General features: G+C 43.0%; 1 protein-coding gene across 7 annotated transcripts in view; it reads left to right on the forward strand.

Annotated features, from left to right (window-relative positions):
* Positions 1-27446, forward strand: part of DGCR2 (DiGeorge syndrome critical region gene 2) — a 98406-nt gene that overhangs the window by 34156 nt on the left and 36804 nt on the right. For 4 of the 7 annotated variants that reach the window (XM_045042012.1, XM_023241677.2, XM_045042013.1 and 1 more), the window contains exons 2-3: positions 1058-1180; positions 26986-27111. In XM_045042012.1, coding sequence (XP_044897947.1) covers positions 1058-1180; positions 26986-27111 — 249 coding nt within the window. The remainder of the gene's footprint in view (positions 1-1057; positions 1181-26985; positions 27112-27446) is intronic. The other 3 variants (XM_045042014.1, XM_045042015.1, XM_023241680.2) reach the window with 1 other exon arrangement.

The following is a 27446-nucleotide window of genomic DNA, read 5'->3' on the forward strand; positions in this document are numbered from 1 at the left end:
TTTGCAGGTCATTTAGTCTCTGTTAGTCATAGTCACAACTCTGCTGTTGTAGCTCAAAAGCAGCCACAGACCATAGGTATTTGTGGCTGTGTTCCAATAAAACTTTATTTAAAAACCAAGTGGAAAGAGCAGGAGTTGGCCTGTGAGTTGTAGTTTGCCGACCCTGCCTGAGTTCAAGCTTTTACTTTGCTGAAATATTTAATATTTTTGTGTGGTACCTCTATTATAATTGTTTCCAGAAATCACTGCCAGTTCTACCTTGCTTAAAACACAGATATCATCATGTTACTTAACTGACTAAATTACCTCTGGCTGTCTACAACATTCTCAGTAAGGGTCAGAGTCTCCACAGTCTGACCTCTTTTATATTTCTGGTCGTTTGTCAGCTCACGACCAGAAATATAAGTCTATTTGGCATATTTTCCTGCCTTGTGATAGTTCCATAAGCCTTAACTTTTTTCTGGAATGTTCTTTTCCTATATTAGATGTGTCTACTGGAATGTTCTTTTCCTACATCAGGTGTGTCTACTGAAACCGTCAACCTGCCTTGGGAACCCTGTTTACATCCACCTTCTTTAAGAAGGATTCCAGAGCCTGTCAGGTGCAGGCAGTTTCTCCTTCCTTCATGCTGTTTGAGCACTCCTGTGGTGCTCCCTACTGATTTGCCCTTTGTCAGAAACCTGTGTGTGTGTGTCTCATCCCTGTTGACCCAGAATTCCTCAGGAGGTGAGAGGTGTGCCCTCTTGTGACCTCTGTAGTCTAGTGCAGAGCCTGACTTGGAGCAGAAGTGTCAAGTGTGTATTTGAGGTGGTGCATAAAGATCGATGTCTTGGGGGTGCATTGCTCTGGGGACTTGTGTCACGGGCACAGCTCTTGGCTCTTCCTTGGGGCACGCGTGCAGGCCCCTGAGGAGGTGGGCTGTGGGCAGGCTGACTGTGTAGGGCCCACACTCATGGGTCTGAGCGGCGGCAGGACCCAGTGGTGGCAGGCTTGGCTGTCACAGGTCTCCACTGCTGCTGCGGCTTCCTCAATGGCCTCTTGCCCTTTGGTTCCACAGAACTGCGGTGCAACCCAGGGCAGTTTGCCTGTCGCAGTGGTGCCATCCAGTGCATCCCCCTCCCCTGGCAGTGTGACGGCTGGGTAACTTGTGAGGATGAGAGCGACGAAGCCGACTGTCCAGGTGAGTGTGTCGGGCAGGTGGACGCCAGTGGCCCTGCCTTTCCGTGACAGCTGTGTGATGGGGGGGGGGGGGGGAGGATGACGTCTGCTGCAGCCAGTTCTGTATCCACTCATTGGGAGGTTATGTTGAGCTAACCCTCTCCCCTCTCTCTTTCTCGCTTAAAAAAAAATTTTTTTTTTAATGTTTATTTTTGAGAGAGAGAGACAGAGCATGAGCAGGGGCAGAGAGAGGGAGACACAGAATCCAAAGCAGGCTCCAAGCTCTGAGCTGTCAACACAGCTCTTTGTCAGAGAGCTCTGAGCTGTCAACACAGAACCTGATTCAGGGCTCAAACCCACGAACCACAAGATCACGACCTGAACCAAAGTTGGACGCTTAACTGACTGAGCCACTCAGGCACCCCTCTTTCTCTGCTTTTTAAAAATAGATGCCCAACATGGGCAGATCCCAGAACTTGCAAGATGGCAGGGTTGGGGCTGGGATGAGGCAAGAGGGGTGCCAAGGACGTCACATTTCAGAAGGCACTGCTGGCCCTGAGAGCAGTGCCCCTGAAGTGTGGTGCCCTCTTGCCTCCCCCCATGCCTGGCTCTAGAGATAGGTGCCGTTTGAGACTTTGCTAGAATCCCGCGGGTCATTTGGACTGCCTTGGCTCAGCCAGCCCATCCTGCTCACTCAGTCCCTAGTAATCTTTCACTTGGGGGTTTTCTCCTGACAGTGCATGGGCTCCTAAAGATCTATGCAGATGCCACAGAAAGTCTAAATTGTTGGTTCTCCATTTGGTTTCTGTCCCAGCACCTTCAGGGAGTCTGACATACCCATGAGTAACAGTGTTTGCTACATCTCTGGTTCTCTTGGGGGTGGGAGGTGGTAGTGTCTTCCCTGTGCTCATGCCTGTGTGGAAAACACATGCTTCATTCATGCCTTTCTCTTTTCCTGGGATTCTCTTGTTCTATTTTCATGTGGGCAGATCCTACCTGTCCTTCAGGGCTTGGCTCAGATGATACCACAGCAAGCAGGCATCTCTGAGCCTTCTGCCTGGAGGTTTGCTTCTGCCAGCACCTGCTCCTTCCCTGTGACAGCATCTAGAACCCCACTGGTAATTCCTTTTTAAGTGTTTATTTATTTATTTTGAGAGAGGGAGAGAGAGAGAAAGAGTGCACGCACTTGCCCATGCGAAAACAGAGGAGGGGCAAAGAGAGCAGGAGAGTGAGAATCCCAAGCAGGCTCCATGCTCAGCACGGAGCCCGATGCGGGGCTTGATCTCACAACTGCGAGATTGTGACCTGAGCCAAAATGAAAGAGCCAGACGCTTAACCGACTGAGCCACCCAAGAGCCCCAAACCATGGGTAATTCTCACCATTACCTGTACCCATGCTTGATCTTTCCTTCTAGACCTCCCTGAGAACAGGAGACCTGTCCTCCTTCTAAGTGTGACCTGGTCTAGAGCAGAGGTCCTTTTTAACATTCAGTAAATAGAAGGAGTGTTATAATTCCTGTAAGTCAGGTACTGAAGGAAAACCAATTAACTCCAACCAGGGAGATCCAGTAGGATATCAAATAGGTGACACTTGAGCTGGGGACAGTTCTTTGAAGGGGCTTCCAAATAAGAAACAGAAGTGGTCTGGTCAGACTGAATTTGCCTGAAAATATGGCCATTTAGAGGGCATTCCTACCCACCCCCCGTCATCCCTTGAGCCTGTTCGTTGGATTGTAAATGTCTGTGGTCAGGTACTTGCCTTTCCAGATGAATTTGAATGGTGGCAGCTGGGGCAGAAGCTTCTGGGACAGCCCTGTGTCTGGGAGCCCACCTGCACCTTCCTTTGGTACCAGCCCGGAGAGCATGAAATACTCAGTGCTTGGGGTGCTGATATTCCATGTGTTCGGTCATCTGTTGAGGACCAGTGGTTGTGACTGAAGAAGAAAAATCTTTGTGTGTGGGGAGAGGAGTGTGGACAGGAGGTTAGCTGATAACCACTTTTGCTGTGGCCTTCCTTTATCTGGGGAGAGTTTAAGTAAACCTGTGCAAAGCCTTAGCCACACTTGGTCAGGTTTTTGAACATGGACTTCAGGACTTCTGGAGAGACCACACAAGATTATTTCATCATCCTGCTGAAAGCCTGCTAAAATTTTAGTGAAAGAGTATAAAAACATAAAACCAAGGGACAAAGAAAATGGGAAAAGATGTAACAGTAGACCAGTAATTTCAGCATGTTTGGGGAAGATGGGAAATGGGGGCGTGCTGGATATAGTCTGGCCTGCAAGGCTGGGGCTATCACATTCAGACCCCACTGCCAGCAGGCTTTGGATGTCAATTGGCCCATGAGATCCTGCCCATGAAGTTTGCAAGGTAGAAGGGAGGTGGGCTCCTTCTTCCTCTGGCAGTGGTGTGAGTACATGGGCTTAGCCCCAGGTGAGGAAGTGCAGTGTTTCCACATCTTCCTCTGGCTGGCTGCCGCTGGGCTGCAGAGCAGCTGTGAAACTGGCAGAGGTTTTCTGTCGTTTCCTGTCCTGTGGGCAGCTTCCTGACTCTGGACTACAACTGCAGAGGTAAAAGGGAAGGTTCAGGTGGTTCACTTTTATGCACACTCTGGCCTTTTCGATTGTTCTGAAAGGACCTGTTCCCTCTATTAAACTCCTCTCTTTTTGAAATACCTAGCATGATTTCTGTTCTTCTGACTGAACTATATTTGATGTAAATGGGAACTAACATAAGATGCATATAATTTTTAAATGGAGAAAAGTGTACAACTTTATTAGACATTAAAGAAGATCTGAATAAATAGAAACAGGGTTTTCTTGGCTAGAAAGACTCGATATGGTTAAGTCACCTGTTCTTACATTGATCTGTGGATTCAGTGCATCTCCACAGGGGTTTTTGGGAAATGTGACAAGTCAGTTTTAAAACGTTTGGAAGAATGAAGTCCTAATATTGTAGGACACTTTGAAGAAGAGTAAGGTGTGAACAGTTGCCTTATCAGTGTCGAGGCTGACTTGACCGTTGGTTCAGGGAAGCACAGATTGGCCCATGCAGCAGAAGAGCTGCCAGAAACAGGCCCGAGAAACAGTACCTGGCAAAAGTAGAATGACGTATCTCTGGGGCAGAGGATAGATCTCTCAGTTCATAGTGTGTGACACTTGGGAAAGAATGTATACACAATGTACAGAAAAACCAGTTTCAGGTTAATTGAAGAACAGCTTCTAGAACACAGTCTAGGAAAATACTTTTTTATGACCTAGGTAGGAAAGGTTTTTTGGTTTTGTTTTTAATTTTTTTTTTTTTAACATTTATTCATCTCTGAGAGACAGAGAGAGACAGAGCATGAGCAGGGGAGGGGCAGAGAGAGAGGGAGACACAGAATCTGAAGCAGGCTCCAAGCTGTCAGCACAGAGCCCAATGCAGGGCTCGAACTCACAAACCGGGAGTTCATGACCTGAGCTGAAGTCCAACGTTCAACCGACTGAGCTACCCAGGCGCCCCATGTTTTTGTTTTTAAGTCATAAAAAATGTCAACTCTAAAGTAAAAATGACCACTTTACTAGATTAAAATTAAGATCTTCCCTTTATCAAAAGGTACCCATAAAGAATGTGAACAGATAAGCCATAGTGGGAGTGTATTTGCAACATGTATAGCCCATAAAGGATTATAGTCCAGCACATTTAAGGAACTCCTACCCACGGACACAAGACGCACAGGCATGTCAAAGAAAAAGTAACAAGAACAGTGGTTACACGTATAAAAAGATACTCAGCCTCATTAGTATTCCAAGGCTACAGTGAGATTCCACTTTACAGTTACTTAGATTGGCAAAAATTAAGCTGTCTGTTGGCAAAAATTAAGACATCTGACAAAACTGAGTGTTGGAGAGGGTGTGAGTGGGTTGGAAATCTTAATCTGCTGCTGTTGAGGAAGGTAAATTGATGGACCGGCATTAACTTGCAAAGCTGAACATTCTTGTATTCTGTGATCCATGATTTCCATTTGGTGGAACTCTAGAGAAATTCTGTAGCACTCTTCATACTAATAAACATCTTGGAAACAACCCAAATGTCTTTGTTTACACGATGGCATATTATGGACCAACGACAGTGAGTGAATGGTAGGTTCTTGCAGCAACATCAGTGGGTCTTCAAGACAGCCTGTAGGTTACGAAGGCAAGTTGCCAAAAAGTATGTACAGTACAATAAAGACAAGCAAAGTGACCATTGTCTTATGTATAGCTACATACATGTGTGGTAAACCAAAAAAAAAAAAAGGCAAAATGTTGATACACAAAATTCGGGCTGCTGATTCTTCCCCAGTGGGGAGACAGAGGAATAAAACTGGGAGAAACAACCCTACAGCTGATGTTTGAGTTCTTAAGTAGGGTGGGGGTTGAGATGGGGGGCTCACAACTGTATTTTTAGGCTTTATTTCTTAAATATGTGTTATATATATGTTCTTTGGAATATGTTAGATATTATATAAGCTTCCCCCCCCCAAGAAAAGCCAGTAGGAAGAGAGTGAAAACTGACTTAACATGGCAGAGAAACTGTAACCATGAGACTGCTTGAGAGAGAGAGAGACCATTAGGAAATGGGCCAGTTTGATGAGCAGCACCCCTGAAAGGCTTGGAGGGATTCTCCTTCACCACCTGTCTCCCTTCTCACCCTGCATAACTAGAGGATTCTTTCTCCTAGTGGCAGACGTGAGGTTTATTTTCTATACCATCACTGCCCTGTAGAGTAGCCAGGAGGCACGTGTGGCTGTTGAGCACTGTGACCATTTTGAAAAAGGATGGACTTGAAGTGTAAAGTACATGCCGAATATCAGACTCAGTACAATAAAAGAGTAAAACACCTCAATGATACTTTTTTATATTGATTATGTGCTGAAATGATAGTATTTTGAATACATTGGGTTAAATTATTAAAATTAATTTCCTCTCGTTGAAATGTGGCTTGCATTATATGTCTGATGGACAACACTTGGACTTAAAGTCAGAAAAATAGGAGACACCAGGCCCAGCAGAGGGAAGCCGTGGAGGTTGAAGACAGAGGAATTCATTGAGGAGGGCACCTGTTGGGATGAGCACTGGGTGTTGTATGGAAACCAATTTGACAATAAATTTCATATTAATAAAATAAAATGAAATAAAACATGGAATGAATAAATCATGGGTATAAAAGGCACAACATAAAGAATATAGTAAATGATACTGTAACAGCATTATATGGTGACAGGTGGTAGCTACACTTGTGGTGAACATAGCGTAACATACAGAGAAATCGAATCACTGTGTTGTGTACCTGAAACTAATATAACATTGTGTGTCAATTCCACTGAAATATTTTTTTGAGAGTTAATTTAAATAAATATTAAGAGACAAAAAGAGGAATTAAGATAAATTCTCTATGGGGACAGGTGAGACCCTCAGCCATATTTTCTTCCCTGCTGTTCCAGTGCCAGCAGCCAGGGCTGTTTCCCTAGGCAAAGGATTTGAGGAGTCTTTCCTAGAGAAACTGGCACTTCATGGAAGGGGTAGAAGAGGTATGAACATAATAGAGGATTCCCAACTAAAAGGCTGACTCTCCTACTCTGCTCCCCACCTTGAGGCTCACTTGAACCCCACTAGTGTTTATAGAGCCTCTGATAAGCCGGGCCACCTTCTTTTTTTTAAATGTTTATTTATTTTGAGAGAGAGAGATCAAGATTGAAATTGAGCAGGGGAGGGCAGAGAGAGAGGGAAAGAGAATGCCAGGCGGGCTCTGCACTGTCAGCACAGAGCCCATTGTGGGGCTTGATCTCACAAACCATGAGATCATGACCTGATCTGAAATCAAGAATCGGATGGTTAGCCAACTGAGCCACCCAGGTGCCCCTGGACCACCTTCCTCTTAGACCTGAAAGACAGCCAGTGCTTTCTCGACTCTAGAAGAAAACATCTACTGGATGCTCACTGGACTCTAAATAAAAAGCATCCTGGACCAAAAGGGTCAGCACAGAGTGACCTGAGGTGGCTAACTCTGCTGTGTGAAAAACGGTGGTGGCTTTAGAACCAAACTGCTAGGGCTGGAACCCTGCCCCCATCACTTACTGGCTGTGGTTCTGTGGGCAAGATGGGTTTTGAACTTCATTGTCCTCTAGTATAAGATGGGAAAAATAATAGTACCTGCCTCTTAGGGTTGTGGTGAGGCTTACATAACATGATACCTATAAAGTGCTTAGAGCAAAATGTGGCACATGATAACCTCTGATATATATGAGAAAGACTTAGAATTTAGGGAGAAAAAGCAAACTTTGAAAATATATCTGACATCTTGCAAAACAGCAGTCTAGGAAACTTCAAACCCTCATCCCCCACCCCCCCCACCCCCACGCACACATGAAGCAAGAAACTAGAGAATAGCTAAAATAATTTTATAGAAGCTCTGGAAAACAGGTCTACAGGAACACCTAGTCAAGAAAAAGCCACATTGAAGTGGTACGAAGTTTGGTGGCATTTTTATGCACCTTTGCACCACCCACTCCCCTCCCCCTCTCCTCCCGCCCCCAGCACAGGAGATCTGAGGGGAGCAACAGCCCAGTTGCAAATTCCCTGCCTCTACCAGGAGGGAGCAGGGCAGACTTTACCTGCAACATTTAAGCTTGTCGGGGGGCTGTTTGGGGAACTGATACCTGTTTTCTCTGAGGTGGGGCGGGGGGGATGCTCATATCTCAAGCTGTGAAAATAGTGTTTGTGAAAGCTGCAAGGGGACTCCAGAGCTGCAGATGCCTGGGGCAAGGTACTAGGGGTGAGGGATACAATCGAATATTTAATATTTAAGACCCTGAGGAGTTGGGTGACACTCTGTGAAATTAAGACCTTTGTTTGTTTTTTTTTTTTAATGTTTATTTTTTAGAGAGCGTCAGAGCATGAGCGAGGGAGGGGCAGAGAGACAGACAGAATCCAAAGTGGGCTCCAGGCTCTGAGCTGTCAGCACAGAGCCCGACGCGGGACTCAGACCCATGAGCCTTGAGATCATGACCAGAGCTGAAGTCAGGTGCTTAACTGATGGAGCCACCCAGGCGCCCCAAAATTAAGACCTTTAAGAGCAGCTGTGTATACTTAAGAATCAGAAAAGTTCACACACAGGCTCAGGCAAGATGCATGTGTGGAAAAGACTTGAGGAGACCTTAAGCCTTCACTCCAGGCTGGTCTCAAGGCTCAGAACAAACCCTGCTAATTAGCAAAGGTCTGCTTCAAAGACAAAGCCAGTCTGCAAAGACTGGGAAAGGTGGCTGTTTATTCAGATGCCCAATTTTCAACAATAAAATCACAAGGCAATCAAAGGAACAAGAAAACATGGCCCATTTAAAGGAATACAATTAAGTGGTAGAAACTATCCTTGAAGAAACCTAGGCATTGGACATACTAGACAAATGTTTTAAAACTATCTTAAATATACTCAAAAAGCTAAAGGAAACCACAGAAAACTAAAGGAAATCAAGAAAATAATTTATGAACAATATGAGACCACCAACAAAGAGTAAGAAATTAAAAAGAAGACCAAACAAATACTGTAACTGAATTGAAAAGTCCACTAGAGGGACAGTATGCTCCACTGGTCGGAAGAAAGACTAAGTGAATTTACAGGACATTTGAAATTGAGTCTCTGGAACAAGACGGACAAAGAAAGGTAAGCAGAGCCTTGAGGACTTAACAGAGCACTCAACAACAGCAGTATACACATTTTTCCCCCTCAAGTGCGCAGGTAACATTCTCCAGGATAGACCATATGTTAGGCTACAAAACTAGTCAATAAGGTTAGAAGATTGAAATTATACAAAGTATATTTTCTAATCACAATGGAATGAAACTAGAACAGTAAGAGGAAAATGGGAAAATTCACAAATAATGGAAATTCAGTACTCTTAGCATCAAGAAGAAATCACAAAGGACACTAGAAAATATCTTGAGACAAATGAAAATGAAAACACTGCATATGAAAAACCAATGAGATATAATGAAAACAGTGCTAAAAGGCTGTAAATGTTACATTAAAAAAAGAGAGACTCCTGGGTGGCTCACGTGGTTGAGCGTTCAACTCTTGATTTCGGCTCAGTTCATGATCCCAGGGTCATGGGATGAGCCCCATGTTGGGCTCCATGCTGAACGTGGAGCCTGTTTAAGATTCTCTCTCTCCCTTCCCCCTCCCCTCCCCCCCACTGCTCACAAGTGCTATCTCTCTCTCTAAAGTAAATAAAGATAAAAAAAGATCTCAAATCAGAAACCTAACTCTACACCTTAAGGAACTACAAAAAGAAGAATGAACTAAATCCAAAGCCAGGAGAAAGAAGAAAATAAAGATTAGAACAGAGATAAATTAGAGAAAACAGAAAAATCAATGAACCCAAAGATCAACAAAATTGGCAGACCTTTAGCAAGAATGACTAAAAAGAGAACACCCAAATAACTAAAAGAAGAAATGAAAGTTGGGACACTATTACCAAATAAAAAGAATTATGTAAGAGAGCATTCTGAAGAATTATATGCCAACAAATTGGTTGACCTAGATGAAATGGAAAATTCCTGGAAACAAGCTCCCGGAACAAAATTACAGACTGATATTCCATGAACAGTGATGCGGAAATTCTGAACAAAGTACTGGCAAACAAAATCTAACGGCACATTAAAAGAATTATATACTATGACCAAATGGATTTACTCTTGGAATGCAAGGATGGTTCAACAAATTAAAGTCAATCAATGTAATATAGTGCTACACTAACAGAGTGTGGGGGAAATAACTACATGTTCATCCCAGCTCAGAAAAAATACTTGGCAAAATTAACCATTAACCATTCTTTTATGGTAACAAACACTCAACAAGCTAGGAATAGAAAGAAACTACCTAAAAATAATAAAGACCATAGATGACACATCCACAGCTAACATCATACTCAGTAGTAAAGACTGAAAGTTTTTCCTCAGGAAGAGGACAAGGATTTCATCACTTCAACATGGTAATGGGAATTAATTCTAGCCAGAGCATTTAGACAAGAAAATAAAAGCATCAGAATTGAGAAGGAAGAAGTAAAATTATCCTTGATCACAGGTGACATGATTTTACACACTCACTCACTCACTCACTCACTCACTCACACACACTGTTGGAACTAATAAAAGAATTCAGTAAAGTTTAAGGACACAAAATACACAGAAATCAGCTGTGCTTCTATACACTAACAATGAACAAAAAGGAATAAGGCAATGGTTCCATTTACAATAGCTTCAAAAAAAATAAAACACTTAGGAATAAATTTAACCAAGGAGGTGAAAGATTAGTACACTGAAGTCTATAAAACATTGCTCAAAGAAGTTAAAGATACTATAAATGGAAGGACACCCTATGTTTGCAGACTGGAAGAATTAAGCTGTCAATGCTATCCAAGCAATCTACAGATTTAGTACAATCCCTCTCAAAATGCCAACAACCTTTTTTGCCAAAATAGGAAATTCCATCCTAAAATTCGTATAAAACCTGAAAGGACCCCAAATAGACAAAACATTCTAGGAAAAGAACAAAGTTATAAATCTCATACTTCTGATTTTAAAACTTGCTACAAAGCTACAGTAATCAAGACAGTGTGGTACTGGCATAATGACAGATATATAGGCCAATGGAATAGAATAGAGAGCCCAGAAATGGTGATACTACTTTCCACAAGGGCATTGTTCAGTGGATGAGGGGAAGATTATTTTCAATAAATGGTGCTGGGAAAACCTGACAACCACATGCAAAAGAACCTTCACTTAACACCATACAAAAATTAATCCAGCGTGGGACAAAGACGTAAGTATAAGAGCTGAAACTATAAAACTAATAGAAGAAAACAGGAGAAAAGCTTCATGACATTGGATTTGGCAATGACCTCTTACATGTGGCATCTAAAACATGGGCAGCAAAGGAAAAATATAGATAAGTTAGGCTACATCAAAATTTAAAACTGCATTAAAGGAAACATTCAACAGAGTGAAAAGGCCTATGGGTTAGGAGAAAATATTTGCAACTCCTATCTGATGAAGGGCTATTATTCAGAATATATATTAAAAAAATCTCCAACTCAGCAATAAAATATCTGGTTTAAAAATGGGCACAGGGCCTTGGTATTTCTCCAGAGAAGACATACAAATAGCCAAAGAGTGCGTGAAAACATGTTGAACATCATTAATCATTAGGAAAGTGCAAATCAAAACCACAGTGAGACACCACGTCACACCCATCGGGATAGCTGCTCTCAAAACAAGTGCTGGTGAGGATGTGGCGGGGATGAGGTGGGGATGTGGAGATGGTGGTGGGTACATGGAGAAATTGGAACATGGAGCGCCTGGGTGGCGCATTCGGTTAAGCGTCCGACTTCAGCCAGGTCACGATCTCGCGGTCCGTGAGTTCGAGGCCCGCATCAGGCTCTGGGCTGATGGCTCGGAGCCTGGAGCCTGTTTCCGATTCTGTGTCTCCCTCTCTCTCTGGCCCTCCCCCCGTTCATGCTCTGTCTCTCTCTGTCCCCCCCCCCCCAAAACAAACAAAAAAAAACACGTTGAAAAGAAATTGGAACACTTGTATACAATTGGTGGGAATGTAAATGGTAAAGTCCCTGTGGAAAACAGTATTGTGGTTCCTCAAAAAATTACAAATAGAACTACCACAGGATCCAGTAACTCCTCTTCTGCATATATACCCAATTGAAAGCAGGGTCTATGACCTGTGTCCTTAAAAATGGTTAAAAATTAAAAAAAAATTAAGTTTAATTATTTTAAAGGTTTATTTATTTTTGAGAGAGAGACAGAGTGAGCAGGAGAGGGGCAGAGAGAGAATGTCAAGCCGGCTCCACGCTGTCAGCACAGAGCCCAATGTGGGGGCTCAAACTCATAAACCATGAGATGATGACCTGAGCTGAAACCAGGAGTCAGGTGCTTAACTGACTGAGCCACCCAGGTGCCCATATTTTATTTATTTTGAGAAACAGCGTGAGTGGGGTAGGGGAGAGAGAGTTCCAAGCAAGCTCTGCATTGTCAGTGCAGAGCCTGACATGGGGCTTACAAACCATGAGATCATGACCTGAGGTAAAAATCAAGAGACGGATGCTTAACTTGACTAAGCCACCCTGGCACCCCCCCCCCCATAGTTAAAATTTTATGTGTTTTGACACAATGAAAAATATGTATATACACATACACAGATGATCTATTTTCTAAACATGAACAGAATGCTGTGAAAAGGAACAATTGAGCAAGAATGAGCTCTTACCTATTAAAAAATGAGTCCAGAAAATCTGATTAGTAAGAGTACTTTTCTTTATTTAAAAAATTAATTTTTTTTGACATTCATTTTTAAGAGTGAGCGAGACAGAGCACGAGTAGGGGAGGGGCAGAGAGTGGGAGACATAGAATCAGAAGCAGGCTCCAGGCTCTGAGCTGTCGGCACAGAGTTCGATGCGGGGTGGAACTCACGGACTTCGAGATCATGACCTGAGCTGGAGTTGGACACTTAACTGACTGAGCCACCCAGGCGCCCCTTATTAAAAAAATTTTAAATGTTCTTGAGGCAGAGAGAGACAGAGTGTGAGTGGGGGAGGGACAAAGAGAGAGGGAGACACAAAATCTGAAACAGGCTCCAGGCTCCAGACTCTGAGCTCCAGGCTGTCAGCACAGAGCCTGATGAGGGGCTTGAACCCACAAGCTGTGAGACCATGACCTGAGCTGAAGTCGGATGCCTAACTGACTTGGCCACCCACGCACTTCTGATTAGTAAGAGTTCTTTAAAAAATTTTTTTGAGAGAGAGAGAGAGAGAGAGAGAGAGAACCAGTGGGGGAGAGGCAGAGAGAGAGAGGGAGACACAAAATCTCAAACAGGCTCCAGGCTCCAGACTCTGAGCTCCAAGCTGTCAGCACAGAGCTGGATGCACAGAGTTGGATGCTCGAACCCATGAACCATGAGATAATGACCTGTGCCAAAGTCAGATGCTTAACCAACTGAGCCACCCAGGTGCCCCTAAGAGTTTTTTTTTTTTGTTTGTTTGTTTTTTTTTTAAGGAAAACAGAAAAAATACAGGAGCAGAGGGAATAGTAAAGACGTCATACAGCTTTGGAGTTAGGGTACAACAGTTTTTAAAAGACTTAGACAAGATACCTTGTGTAATTGCAGTGTGTTAGGAATACAGTGAACACAGTGTCCAAGGAGAGAGAGCACAGGTCCCAGTGAAAAGATCAGGAATCAGAATAACATGAGATGTTTAGCAGCAGTACTTGTGTGAGGAAACAGTGGGGCAAGGCCACCTGGATCCAAAGAGGAGCTTATTTTAATGGTCTAAATCAAAATTTTAGTTGTTGCTTGATTGATGTTATTTGTACACACAATCTGATTATTCAAATAGTTCTATAAGACTTTTTATTTAATAGCAACCCTAGGGGCGCCTAGTGGCTCAGTCAGTTAAGCATCCAACTTCGGCTTAGGTCATGATCTCACAGTTTAGGAATTCAAGCCCCGGGTTAGGCTCTGTGCTGACAGCTCAGAGCCTGGAGCCTGCTTCCTCTCTCTGCCCTTTCCCCGCTCATGCTCTGTCTCTCTCTGTCTTTCAAAAATAAATAAATGTTATAAAGAATTTTTTTTCAATAAAAAAGAAATGGCAACCCTGATACTCCCCTGCCCTGTTTCCTACTTCTCAGAAGCAAATATTTGAGATTACGTGAGATGTTGATTTCACTTGGTGTTTATCTGTGTCTCTAAAAATTCCATGGTTTTAGGCATTCCCTGTTGATCTTCCCTGAACAAGGTGGCTGACTCTTCCCTCTTCGTCTCCTCACTCCCAGAGTTCTCGCTTCCTGTCAGTCCTGTTTTTGGCTGGGCATCAAGGATAATTTCATTTCCTTTTTGCTGGTGAAACATTTTGTTTTTACCCCAGAGTTGAACATTGTCCTCATCATCTTTTTGTTTGTTTTGATAACTTGAGATGTAATTCACTTACCATAGATAGAAGTGGCCCATTAAATATGGTTTCTGGTAGTTTTTAGAATATTTACAGAGTCATGCAACCATCACTCCAATTGTAGAACGTTTTTGTCACCCCAAAATAAAACCCTGTACCCATCAGCAGGCACTCTCCAATTCCTCTCAAGCCTTATTAGTCCCTGGAAACCACTTACTTTCTGTCTGTATGGATTTGACTCTTCTGCACATTTTACAGAAATGGAGTCATACAATGTAAGGTATTTTGTGTCTGGCTTCTTTCACTTGGTATAATGTTTTCAAGGTCCATCCATGTAGTTTTCTTTTTATTTTAACTTTTTATTTATTTATTTATTTATTTATTTATTTATTTATTTATTTATTTATTTAGAGAGCGAGTACGTGTGAACAGGGGAGAAACAGAGAGAGAGAGAGAGATTGAGAATCCCAAGCAGGCTTCACGCCCAGCACAGAGCCCAATGCAGGGCTTGATCCCATGACAGTGAGATCATGATTTAAGCCTAAATGAAGAGTCGGATGCTTAACGGACTGAGCCACCCAGGTGCCTCTTGTTTTGCCTTTAAAAAAAAACCTGCATTGGGGGCACGTGGGTCACTCAGTCGGATAAGTATCTGACTTAAGCTCAGGTCATGATCTCACATTTTGTGTTTGTACCCATGTTGGGCTCTCTGCTGTCAACACAGAGCCTGCTTCAGATCCTCTGTCCCCGTCTCTCTCTGCCTTTACCCGACTCTCTCTCTCTCAAAAATAAACATTAAATTTTTTTAAATAAATTAAAAAACCTATAAACTTAAAAAATGTTTTATATGTCTTTTTCAGATTTTTTTTAACATTTTTACTGTTATAACCTATGTACCATAAAATTCATCACTTTTAAAGTCTTTTTTTTTTTTTTTTTTTGATAGGGAGAGCAAGAGAGAGAGAAAGAAAGTGGCAGAGAGAGGGGGAGAGAGAATCCCAAACAGGCTCTGCGCCATAAGCACAGAGCCCGACGTGGGGCTCAAACTCACAAACTGCAAGATCATGACCTGAGCCGAAATCAAGAGTCAGCTGCTTAACTGACTGCACTGCCCAAACACCCCAAAATTCATCACTTTTAAAAGCATTCAAGTCAAGGCGCCTGGGTGTCTCAGTCGGTTAGGCGTCTGACTCTTGATCTCGGCTCAGGTCATGATCTCACAGTTTATGAGTTAGATCCCAGCGTCTGGCTCCACGCTGATGGTGTGGAGCCTGCTTGGGATTATCTCCTTTCTGCCCCTCCCCTGGCTATGTGCATGTATGCATGTGCGCTCGCGTGCTCTTTCTTTCTTTCTTTGTCTCTCTCTCAAATAAAAAATAAAAGCGTACAAGTTAACCATTTTTTTTGTAAAATTTACAGAGTTCTGTAACTATTACCACAGGGAATTTTAGAACATTTCCATTGCCCCCAAAAGATCTCCATGTCCGTCTATAGTTACTCTTTGTTCCCTCCCCAAGTCCCAGGCAACCAATGATGTATTTTCTGTCTTATAGACTTGCTTTTCTGGACATGTCCTATAAGGTGAATCATACCATTTGTGTTCTAGCTTCTTCCACTTGGCATTATGTTTTTGAGGTTTATCCATTTGCAGCCTGTGTCAGTAGTTCCTTTTCCTCACCAAATTTTCCATTCTGTGGGTAATGCTACATTTTGTTCATCCATTCACTATTTGATGGGCTTTGGAGTTGTTATCACTTTGTGAATAAAGGTGCTGTGAACATCAGTGTGTAAGTTTTTGAGGGGACATACGCTTTCATTTCCTTTGGACAAATACATAGAGGTGGGATTTCTGGGTCATATTTTAAATTTATGTTTAACTTGTTAAGAAATGGCCAAATTGTTTCCCAAAGTAGCTATACATTTACATTAAAAAAAAAGTCCTTAGCAGAACAAATCTCTGCCCTAATTTCCCCTGAGTTGTAGCTCTATCACATTATTTTGCTGGAGTGATTTTGGAACCTTCTCTCCTGGAGCCCCCTGTCTTCACCTGTCACTTTCCCAGCTGTTCTCTTGGGTCTTCTCTTCACCATCAGCATGGGAGAATCCGTAGATTTCTCCCTCATGTCTGTTGTCTGCCTGTCTCTTATGTTAGATCCTGTTTTTTGGTTTCCTGTTTTGGTTTATTCCCTCATTTAAGTAATGTAGTGCCTTTAAAAACTTCTACAGAAAAGGAACACAGAAGACAAAAAGTTTTTGATTCCTTGCTTGCCTGTCTGGAAATGCCTTTATTTTACCCTCATACATGGTAGATTTCCCTGGATTTAGAATTACTAGCTAAAAATAACTTTCCCAGGGCCCCTGGGTGACTCAGTCAGTTAAGCCTCTGACTCTTGATCTCAGCTAAGGTATTGATCTCAGACAGGGTCGTGAGTTCAAGCACCACATTGGGCTCCACACTGGGTGTGGAGCCTACTTAAACAAGTAAGTTTCCCTTACAATTTGGAAGATGTTCTTCCATTTTTACAAGATTTCAACGTTGCTGATGGCCATAATTCTGGTTCTTTGAACCAAACCTGTTTTTTTTTTTTTTCTTGGAAATTTTGAGTATCTTTTGGTACATTGTGCTGGCCACTGAGGTGTTTTCATTTTAGAAACTCCTGTCTCTTTAGGGAAAGAAAACACTAGTTTTTTTCTCTTCCATTTATCTACGCTTTCTAGAACTGTTTTTGGAAATTGGAGCTCACGGACTTATCTTCAGTTTTTTCAGTCTCCAATTTTCTCTTTGTCTTTTTGTTTTACTTAGGAAGCTTCTACTTGCACCACATCTTTTAACAGGTTTTCATTTTTGCCATCATGTTTGCATTTCTAGAAGAGCTTTTTCTTTGGTTGGGGGGTTAATGTTGTAGATATGTTCCTTTTTAATAGCATCCCAGGGGCCCTTGGGTGGCTCAGTCGATTAAGCGTCTGACTTTGGCTTAGGTCATTATCTCATAGTTCATGAGTTCGAAACCTGCATCAGGCTGTCTCCTGTCAGCATGGAGCTGCTTCAGATCCTCTGTCCCACTAGCTAGCTCACTCTCTCAAAAATAAACATTTCAAAAAACAAAATTAATAGCATCCCATTCTTGTTTTATGGATACGATATATTTTCTCATTTTGAGTACGTTAATGGCATATTTTTGTTTAACCATTCCATATGAATTTCTTCTGTGTTGTTTCCTCTACAGTTTGGTGTCTGACTTTAATTTGAGGGCTCTCCTCAGGGGTTGGTGGTCCTTGCCTGTCTACTGTGTGTGGCAGAGAGACTGAAAGTTCTGTGTTCTTGGGCTCATCTGGACAGTGGACTGGCTGGACTGTTTCATTGATCTTGGGCTGGCTAGATTTTTCCATAGCGAAATGTTCCAATCTGCCTGGAGGCTGGGGTTCTAGGAGCTTAGTGAAGGAAGAGGGGCTAGGAGTCTGTCCTCCCCATCTGTAAGTACAGAACCCTGACTTTACCAAGAGACCACCTGTTTGACTTTTTCATCCATAAATCAACCATCTGCTGCTGGGGTGAGGGAGGGACAGGGTTACCTGAGCACACCAAGTATCGGTGATGAGATCTGGGTGTGTCAGCTGCCTTCTTCCTCTGACTTTTAATATGAGAAATTTCAGGTCTATAGAAAAGGTGCATGAGTAATACAGTGAATGCTCATATTGCCTTTACCTGCATTCACCAACCCATAGCCATTTGCTACAGTTGTTTTCTCCACACGTTTTTTTCTGAACTCTTTTGAGAGTGTATTAGTGACATCATGACATTTTACCCCTAAAATGTATCTGTCTTCTGAGAATGAGAACGATCCCATAACACAATACACTTTTCACATGCAAGAAACTTTACAATACTATTATCTTATATACAGTTCATATTGAAGTTTTTCAGTTGTCCCCCAAAATACCTTTTACAGTTTTTTTTTTCTTTTAAATGCAGGATTTATTCAAAGGTTACATATCGTCTTTTCTTGCCATCTTTATCTGTTAATCATGAAGTGTCCCTAGCCTTTAAAAAAAAATATTATTCACCTTTTGGGATGAGCACTGGGTGTTGTATGGAAACCAATTTGACAGTAAACTTCATATATTGAAAAAATAAATAAATAAATAAATAAATAAATAAATAAATAAATAAATAAATAAAATATTATTATTGATCTCAACATGGCATTGACTTATTTGAAGAGTCCAAACCAGTTGTTTTATAGAATGTCCATCAGTATGGACTTGTCTGTTTTCTCATTATTAGATTCAGGTGAGACTTTTTTTTTAAGCAAGTTGTAAAGTGACCCATCAGGGCACATGAGGTCAGTTTGTCCTATTATTGGTGATGTTAAGTTTGATCACTTGATTAAGCTAATGTTTGCCAAATTTCACTACAGTAAATGTTTTTCCCGCCTTTTGTAATGAAAAGTAATCTATGAATAAGTAATGAGCAATCTGCGGAGTGGTATTCTAAGTGTTGTCCAACCATCATACACTCAGTTGTTTTAGCTTATATCGATGGTTCTTACCTGAATCAGGTGATTTTGTAATTCTATACGTACTCCACTTAATAAATTATTTTATAAAGATCTTTCCTGTTTCCTGGCACTATAAAATGTTCCAGGTTCATCTTGTAGCTTTCCTGTCCCAGGCCTGGACTCAAGCATTTCTCTAAAGAGCCCTGTTCCTTTCAGTGAGGAATGGTGTTTAGAAACCAAGATCTGAGTGTTAGCTGTGCTCATCGTTATCTGGGCATTATAGCTTCTAGGCACTTCTTTCAGTGGATGAAGCTAGGGAACCTTTTGTTAAACAATAAGCTCATATTTACTGACACTTCCAATTCTAGTCTATACTAAAGTTCTTCCTTTCCTCCTCCCATCTCATGTTTTTTATTTCCTTTCTCCCATGGTAAGAACCTTGGTTCCCAACACTATCCATTTGGCCAGTCCTAAAATATTTGTAGTTTTGGAATTACTACTCCTATACCACTACCAAGAACACACCTACTAAGTAAATTCCAGGATTTCTTTATAGTTCTTTATGTTATTAGTTTGTTTCCCACCCATGGGGTATAGTCAGTTCTCAAGTCAAAGTCACTAGTATTCATTCTTTTTTTTTTCTCTGGGTGATGATGTTAATATTTCATCCTGTTTATATTCAGTTGTAGAACTTTGCCTCCTCATCTTGTTGATTTAATTTGTTTTTTATTTTTTTGTATTGAGATATAATTCATGTCCCATAAAATTCACCTCTTTAAAGTATACAATTTCATGTTTTTTAGCATATTCACAAGGTTGTGTAACTGATTTATTTTTAGAATATGTAAAACATAAACAAGATTCAGAAGTCATAACTATATATAAACATATATTTGAAAGTTCTCAATAGGGGCACCTGGCTGGCTCAGTTGGTAGAGCATGTGACTCTCGATCTTGGGGTTATGAGTTCAAGCTCCATGTTCGGCATAAAGCCTATAAAAATACATACATACATATATACATACATACGTTAAAAAAAATTCTCTTTCCTTTTCCCTTTGCCCTGTTGTTCCCACTCACATCCTACAGGTAAGTAATTCCATTCGTTTCTAGCTTACCTTTCTTGAGTTTGCTTTTGTTTTGTTTTACAAAAATAAGCAAATATATGTATACTTTATTTCCTCTTCTTTTTCTTTGCCTTTCTTACATAAAATATCTTACTGTGTGTACTCTCAATGGTGTGTTTTTTTGTTTTATAATATTTTCTATTTTTTAAATTTTATTTATTTTTCAGTCCTTCATATTTATGTATTGTTTAATTTACATCCAAGTTAGTTAGTGCAACAGTGATTTCAGGAGTAGATTCCTTAATGCCCCTTGCCCATTTAGACCATTCCCCCTCCCACATCCCCTCCAGCAACCCTGTGTTTGTTCTCTATATTTAAGAGTCTTTTATGTTTTGTCCCCCTCCCTGTTTTTATATTATTTTTGCTTCCCTTCCCTTATATTCATCTGTTTTGTATCTTAAATTCCTCATATGAATGAAGTCATAAGATTTTTGTCTTTCTCTGGCTGATTAAATATTTTTTAATGTTAATTTATTTTAGAGGGGGGCAGGAGCAGAGAGAGTGGGCAACAGAAGGTCCAAAGCTGGCTCCTCGCTGACAGGAGACAGCTTGATGCGGGGGCTTGAGCTCACAAACTGTGAGATTGAGACCTGAACTGAAGTTGGACACAATCAACTGAACCACCCAGGCGCCCCTCTTTTTTAATTTAACAAAATACCCATAAAGTCACTATATTAATTCATAAAGATCTTTTTCATTCTTCTTTACAGTTGTACTGCACTCCATCTTAGAAACGTACCATACTTTATTTAACCTCCTACATCGTCATCACCAGATTGTTCTTGTTAGTCTATGACTAAATAAATGTGATGCCACAATAAATAACCTTGTACATATGTCTCCCCCACCCCCTTTCAAATTGTTGAAAGTATATCTTCGCATTAAGTCTTAAATACAGGATTGTTGGGTCAGAGGGTCAGTGTGTATGTAGTTTTGCTAAGTATTGCCAAATTCCTTACTTCTTGTTCTTTTTTAAAAAAAAATTTTAATTGAAGTATAGTTGACATGTGATACTATAGATGCCTTACTTTTCTACTCGCCCACCTATTGGCCTAGAAGTTAGCTTTCTGGGCTCAAATAAGTTGAGTGATTTGCTTCTAAAAAAACCAAAACAACAACAACAAAAAAAAGTTTTGAGACTGACAAATGCTAATAAACTGGATAGGATCCTTGGACAACAGGCACAAATTGAGATCATCCCCAGGCAAATTACAATGTATGGTCACCTTCTTCAGCTAATTATTACTTCTCTTTTCCAGTTTTTACAACTTTACCATCTTCTTTTCTGTTTGTCCTTGTGACTATGCCTTTTTAAAAATTCCATTACTGTTGTTTTAATGAGTTTCAGGGTAGACTAGAGGTGAATGAATATGTTCATGTAGTTGGATATCTCTAGAAGCTTCAAAAATGTTATGAACCTGGGAGTTTTACATCCAGAGGAACCGATCATGCATGAGAATGGAATAAAGACATTTTCAGATATGGAAAGATTCAGAAAAGTTGCCCTGCCCTTTCTTAGGAAGATATGTCTTGTAAAAGGAGAGGGTAAAGTAGAAAAAAAGGTGACCAGGGGGTCAGGAAACAGGGTCCAGTACAGGAGGACAGCATATGGACCCCTAGGATCACAACCATGCCCCAGCCCATAGAGCAGCCCATTCAGACTAGTGATAGACAGTAGGGAGTAGAGGAGGGGGCTTCCCAGGGAACAATGGAACCAGGAGATTCTGATGTGATGTTTTAAGTGTTTAAATTTTTTATTGCTAGCCTTTGTTATTTGCTATAGCAACTGGAAAGAATAGCAACAGATATGCCAAAACCTAAGCAAATTTGAAAATTAATGCAGATAGGGCACCTGGGTGGTTCAGTAAGTTAAATGTCTACTCTTGACTTTGGCGCAGGTCATGATTTCACAGTTGTGAGATTGAGTCCCAAGTCTGGCTCCGCACTGGGCATGGAGCCTGCTTAAGATTTCCTCTCTTCCTCTCCTTCTGACCCTTCCTGCTTGCACATGCACTCGCACTCTCTCTTAAACTAAACTAAACTAAACTAAAATAAATGCAAATATTAACTCCAAGACAAAAAGGAAGTTATAGAGAAATGAAATACCTTATATGCTTTTTGGCTCACGGGTGAAGAATACTTCCATTATTCCACTAACTTTAATTATGCAATTAAATTTTACTCTGTTGGGGAGGTGGGTAAGAGTGTATATGAGCTAAACCTGTACCTGTCCTAATATTAAGTCAATGGACAACATTCAAAATTGATAAAACTGGAAATAGCTGGGTATACCTGTTATTAAAAATATGGACACATTGGGGCACCTGGGTGGCTCAGTTGGTTAAGCGTCCGACCTCAGCTCACGTCACGATCTCGCGGTCCACGAGTTCGAGCCCCGCGTCGGGCTCTGGGCTGATGGCTCAGAGCCTGGAGCCTGCTTCCGATTCTGTGTCTCCCTCTCTCTCTGCCCCTCCCCCGTTCATGCTGTGTCTCTCTCTGTCTCAAAAATAAATAAATGTTAAAAAAATATATTTAAAAAAAATATGGACATAAATATCAGAAGAAACAAGTAAAGGAGATGCCTTTAGGAAATGGGATTAGGAGCAGGGGACTGGGAGGAGGGGAGGCATATCTTTTGATAGACAGACATAAGAATTAAGACCTGGGGTGAGGATTCCTACCAGGTCATTCTGCTTCTGCCATCTCTGTGCTGGCAGTTGAGACCCACGGCCACATCTTGAGTGTGTCATAGGACTGTCTGATGGCTTCAGCTTCTGTCACCATCCTTAATGGAAGGTAAGGCATATTTTTCTGTGAAGTTGTGCCTGAGACATTTGTGGACTCTTGAAAATGGGGGAGGCAGATTTTGAACTTGGAACTGGCAGGGCTGTATTTTGCAGTTATTCTCTGTGTTGAGTTATATATTGTCCACATGGGTATAAAATGAGAAAACATAAGTCCTCATTTGGTATTCAAAAATTAAAAAAAAATTTTTTAATGTTTGTTTATTTTTGAGAGAGACAGAGTACAAGTGGGGGAGGGGCAGAGAAAGAAGGAGACACAGGATTACAGGCTCCAGGCTCTGAGCTGTCAGCACAGAGCCCGATGTGGGGCTCAAACCCACAAATCACAAAATCATCTCCTGAGCCAATGTTGGAGGCATAACCAGCTGAGCCATCCAGGTGCCCCTCGTTTGGTATTTCAAAAGCATAGGTCTCAAAACCTTGATAGAATGGAGACAAAGATGGTGGTCCTGGGGCTTGCCCACTGGCAAACCTTTACCTCAGGAAGATTATTAATAAGCTCTGTGACCCTGGCTGGGAAGGAAAAGAATGTAAAGAGTATATGACATAATGGAAATACCATTCAAAATTTTATATTTTCAGGCTCTCTGATGTTAGAAATCCTCTTTTGGTAAGCAAGTGTTACTTGACTTACCTATATCTGATTTTTTTTTTTTTTTTTACCATGTTTTGGTATAAAGGAAAATGACATGCCTTGGAATGTCCACCTGGACACTAAAGAAGCTCTGGTCTGTCTAACCCTTTATTTGGAGAGGTTACAAGCTTGTCTGGACCCTAATGCTACATTTGAACAAGTTATGTGTTCCTAGAAACACAGAATCACTCACATTTTGTCCTCTATTTACAAATAACGAACGTTGGGAAGCAAGCATTGCCACTGTTTGCCCTGACTCAGTTTCCCTGTTGGACTCGCGGCTCTCCTGTGGCCCCCTGAGCTCTCCCTTTGAGGCTTTTGCTGGGAAAGCAGGAAACTTAGCATGCCCAGGGGAGCAAGAGGGGGCTTCCCTGAGCCCCCCAGGGCACACAGGACTGTGCTGCTTGGGAAGATGGGCAGAGACAGGCCTCTAGTGGCCGGTGGCTGGGTTGTGAGGTGGGAGGAAGCTCAGGTCCTGTGGACGTGGAGGAAGAAGAGGGCTCACATTTCCCCTGTTTTTTACTTCTGCTGTGAAGCAAGTCTCATAACACTTCTGAGTATACTTTCCCATCTGTAAGACATTTCCCTTTCCCTCAGCTTTTTTAGTACCGGGTCAACCATGTTGGCTTCTCCTTGCTTCACGTCTCCTTCCATGCACTCCCATTCTGTCTTTGGTGGCCAGAGCTGTTCTGAAGTCTTAGTAAGGACACCTGAAGAGAGCAGAACACAGATGGCAGCTTGTGGTGCAGAGAGTACTCTTTTCAAGATCGCGGGCTGGGCTGGGGACTGGAGGCTGGGGTACACACTCAGACTCTTCCATTTCCAATCACAGGACGTAAGTATACCCACGGCCAATTGCTGGATGGAAGAGAAGGCGGGCAGAGTGTGTGACCTCTCTGTAAATGGGGACAGGATCATCCACTGTTTTGCTCACTGCTGGATTCCCCATGCCTAGGAGAGTGCCCTAGGAGATTGAAGAGGAGAGGAAGGGAGAGGGAAAGTTGCTTTGTGTTGTCTGCATCTGAAAGCAGTTCTTGGGGCTGACTGCACATACATCAGCTCACACCTGCCAACTGGTCCTAAGAAGAAACGCTGTCTGTGGTTTGCAGAAGGAAATCTGTGTTGTTAGAGGTCATCCTAAGGGGTCTATGAGGATGTTACTCCAGTGAGCTCTGTCTCCTCCCCCAGCTGCACCCATTTCTTGCTTCTCTTGGCCCCCAGGACACTGGGAAGTCCCTTGTCCGCGCTGGTGGGTTCCTCTAGTGGCACTGAACAACTGAGTGATGAGGGCATGGCTGTGGGTGATTGACTGTGAAGAGAAATAATAGAAAAGAGAAGGGCTCAGAATTGCCACCTGAGCAAGCAGGAGAAGCCTGTTCAGTGCAAAGTGGCTCCCCCCATCACCACTTGGCTTTCTGGGGACTTCCCTAAGCGTTTTGCCTGTTTCCCCATACCCCCTCTGCTGTCAGCCAGCATCCAGGCCCCAGCAGCGCACTCTTACCCTTTCTTTCTCTCCCCACCCTGTGCCCCAGATTCATGTGTCTTTCTGTAAGCATTTTGGTCTGTCCTGTACTGGGTGCTGCTGTGCTTGGTCTGGGGCAGAGGCCAAGACACAAAGTGGAATCGCAGGTCTTGCTTGTCGGGGCAGACAGAGGGAGACGTGCATTTCAGGTGTAGGGAAACATGCACTCACCACACCCACACTTGTCCTCAAGCTTGTCCTAGACGTGTCCGCCTTTGGCCTTTGCCCAGGCTGTGCCCTCTGCTGGGAAGCCCTTCTGTTTCCCTCTGTCCTTATCTCCAGTCCACCATCCCCCAGAAGCCCAGTGTGGTTCTCCCCACTCTTGTGCCTGCCTCCCAGGGAGTCAGGGGATGCCTGTTGTAGCACTGCCCTCTGTCAGAGCTGCCAGTCTCCTGCTGGGAGTGACAGTGCTCAGGATGTGGATGGGCCACTCCAGTCCTGGAGAGCCAATGTCGCCCTGAAGAGAGCAGCTGCAGCACATGGATGGCAGCAATGAGGTCATTGTGTTGGCAGTGAGGTTGCGCCAGGGGCCTTGACTGTGTTTCTGCTTTACGGCCTTGCCTTGCGTTGAACTTATCTCAGACATTGGTAGCACGTTTATTGAGAGAGATTTGTAATCTGATGGCTCCTGATCCCCATCACATGCCTGGGAAGGGAAATACTTGTATTGAATATTTAGTGGGGAAGGAACCAGAGCTGCTAGGGCTCGTGACTTACCCAGGGTCTCAGAAGGAAATAAGGAGGAGCACACACACAGAGACTTGTAAACAGGTTGTTCTGTGGAACCTTTTGTAGGGTAATGAAAAAATGCAAACAACCTGAACTTCGAACCATTAGGGGATTATAATTAAATCCATTCACAAAATACTGTGCAGCCATTAAAGGTGATGTTCTTAAGCACTTTTAGGAATATGGAAAGCTATTTATAGTCTTAAGCTTACAAGGCAAATCATAAGATGGAGTGATGTGATCCCAATATTTTTAGGGATTTATGTAAAAAGAAAAGACTGGAAGGGCAGCAGACCTTAGCATAGTAACAGGTTATATATTTTCGCTTTTCAAACTTCGCATTTCTTAAGTATTTCACATGTTATTTTATAATGAGAAAAAATACAGTTTATTTATGAAAATAACATCAGGATCTGTGACATGAGCAAAACCAGATAGCTGGAGGAGCTTCAGTCAAGTGGGGCACCATGGAGTCAGAGAAGGTGGGTTTGCAGAAGGCCACCTGCACGCCATGCCCAGGTCCCCCACATCCTCTGCCTCAGGCTGTCCGGAAGCAGAGCAGGCCTCCTTCTGCATGCAACCATGCAGACCCAAGTTCCACACTATCTGTCCTGACCTTGCACCAGGTGTCCTCACTGTGCACCAAGATGCCCCCATGCGGGCAGAGTGGAGAGGAACGTGGCCCAGGTGAGATGTTGCCTCTGACTTTCCCGTTCTGTGCCTCGGGTACATAGCTTCATGTCTCTGCATCACCCCTCACCTTGAAGAGGGGGGAGAGTGGTACTCTCTGGATGGGAGACCCCACCCTCCCCAGAGAGACTGTGGAAGCACCGATATGTGAATTGCTAGTAGACCGTGGTCCATAAAACTAGAATTATTCCTCATCCTCAGCTTCCTGTTCATACTTCCAGCTGCACATGAGGGCCTGTGCCAGGTGGCCAGGAGCCAGGCAGGAATATCAGAAGGCCCTGGCCTTGAGGCCGTGAGAGGCACCAGCAGGCAGGTGCACAGACGCCTATAAAATCTATGAAACCTTGCTGCTCAGGCCCAGTGCAAGTAATGCAAAGGAGGGTATCACACAGTGTTTCCCTCTTCATACTAAGGAGAGGCTCCCAGGCCATTGGAGTGGAAGGGGAAGCCTGGGCTCTGGAGAGACCTCTCCTCCCCACCTGCCTGCCATGAACTGGAGCTGCTGAGGGATTTTCAGGAGGATTGACTAACCCTGTGCTGTGCTAACAGTTGCCTGGTAGAAAATGCAATGAAGGAGAGATTTCATTTCATATTAGTAATAACAAAAAGAATAGTTTCAGTAAGAAGTGCATGTGACCCACTGGGCCTGAGCAGCAAGGTTTCGGATTTTTAAAGAACAAGTGAATAACTGGAATACGTGCTACCTCCCACCTCCAACCTGGTTTTCCCAGCCCTGAGTAGGTGGGCTACGCTGGGCTTTATCTTGGCACTGGCCACAGAGAGCCACTTGAGACTGTGTGCCCCGCTGCTGCATGAGCAGTGTGTACAGCCCATTTCTCTTCTTGCTTTCAGAAGTGACTGGAGAGTCGCGTCCTTACCATGGGAAGGAGGCTGTGGATCCGCGGCCAGGCCGGGCCCGAGGCAACGACCCCAAGCATTTCCATGCGGTGAATGTGGCGCAGCCCGTGCGCTTCAGCAGTAAGTTGCAGACCTGCCCTGTCTGGGACCTAAGCCTTACTGTCCAGCATGGGCCCTTGCAGCCCCTGGCTGTCCTAGGGCCACTTGCCTGGATGAGGGGTGTGCCTCCTAAAATGACCCTTCAGGGCGATCAGCGGGCATCAACCTCCTTTGATGAGTGAGGCTATATGGTGACCCAGCCCCTGAGTGGTGAAGCCATGACGCAAACCCAGGCTCTGGAACCAGGCTGCTTGTTTCCACAAGCCAGCTGCTTTTTGGGGTTGGACTATGCCTGCCCTTTGGTAGATGGAGAAACAGGCTCCGAGAGATGAGGTCCAGCTGATGGGGTGGGAAGA

Source organism: Felis catus, chromosome D3, assembly GCF_018350175.1.
Source record: "Felis catus isolate Fca126 chromosome D3, F.catus_Fca126_mat1.0, whole genome shotgun sequence".
NCBI lineage: Eukaryota > Metazoa > Chordata > Mammalia > Carnivora > Felidae > Felis > Felis catus.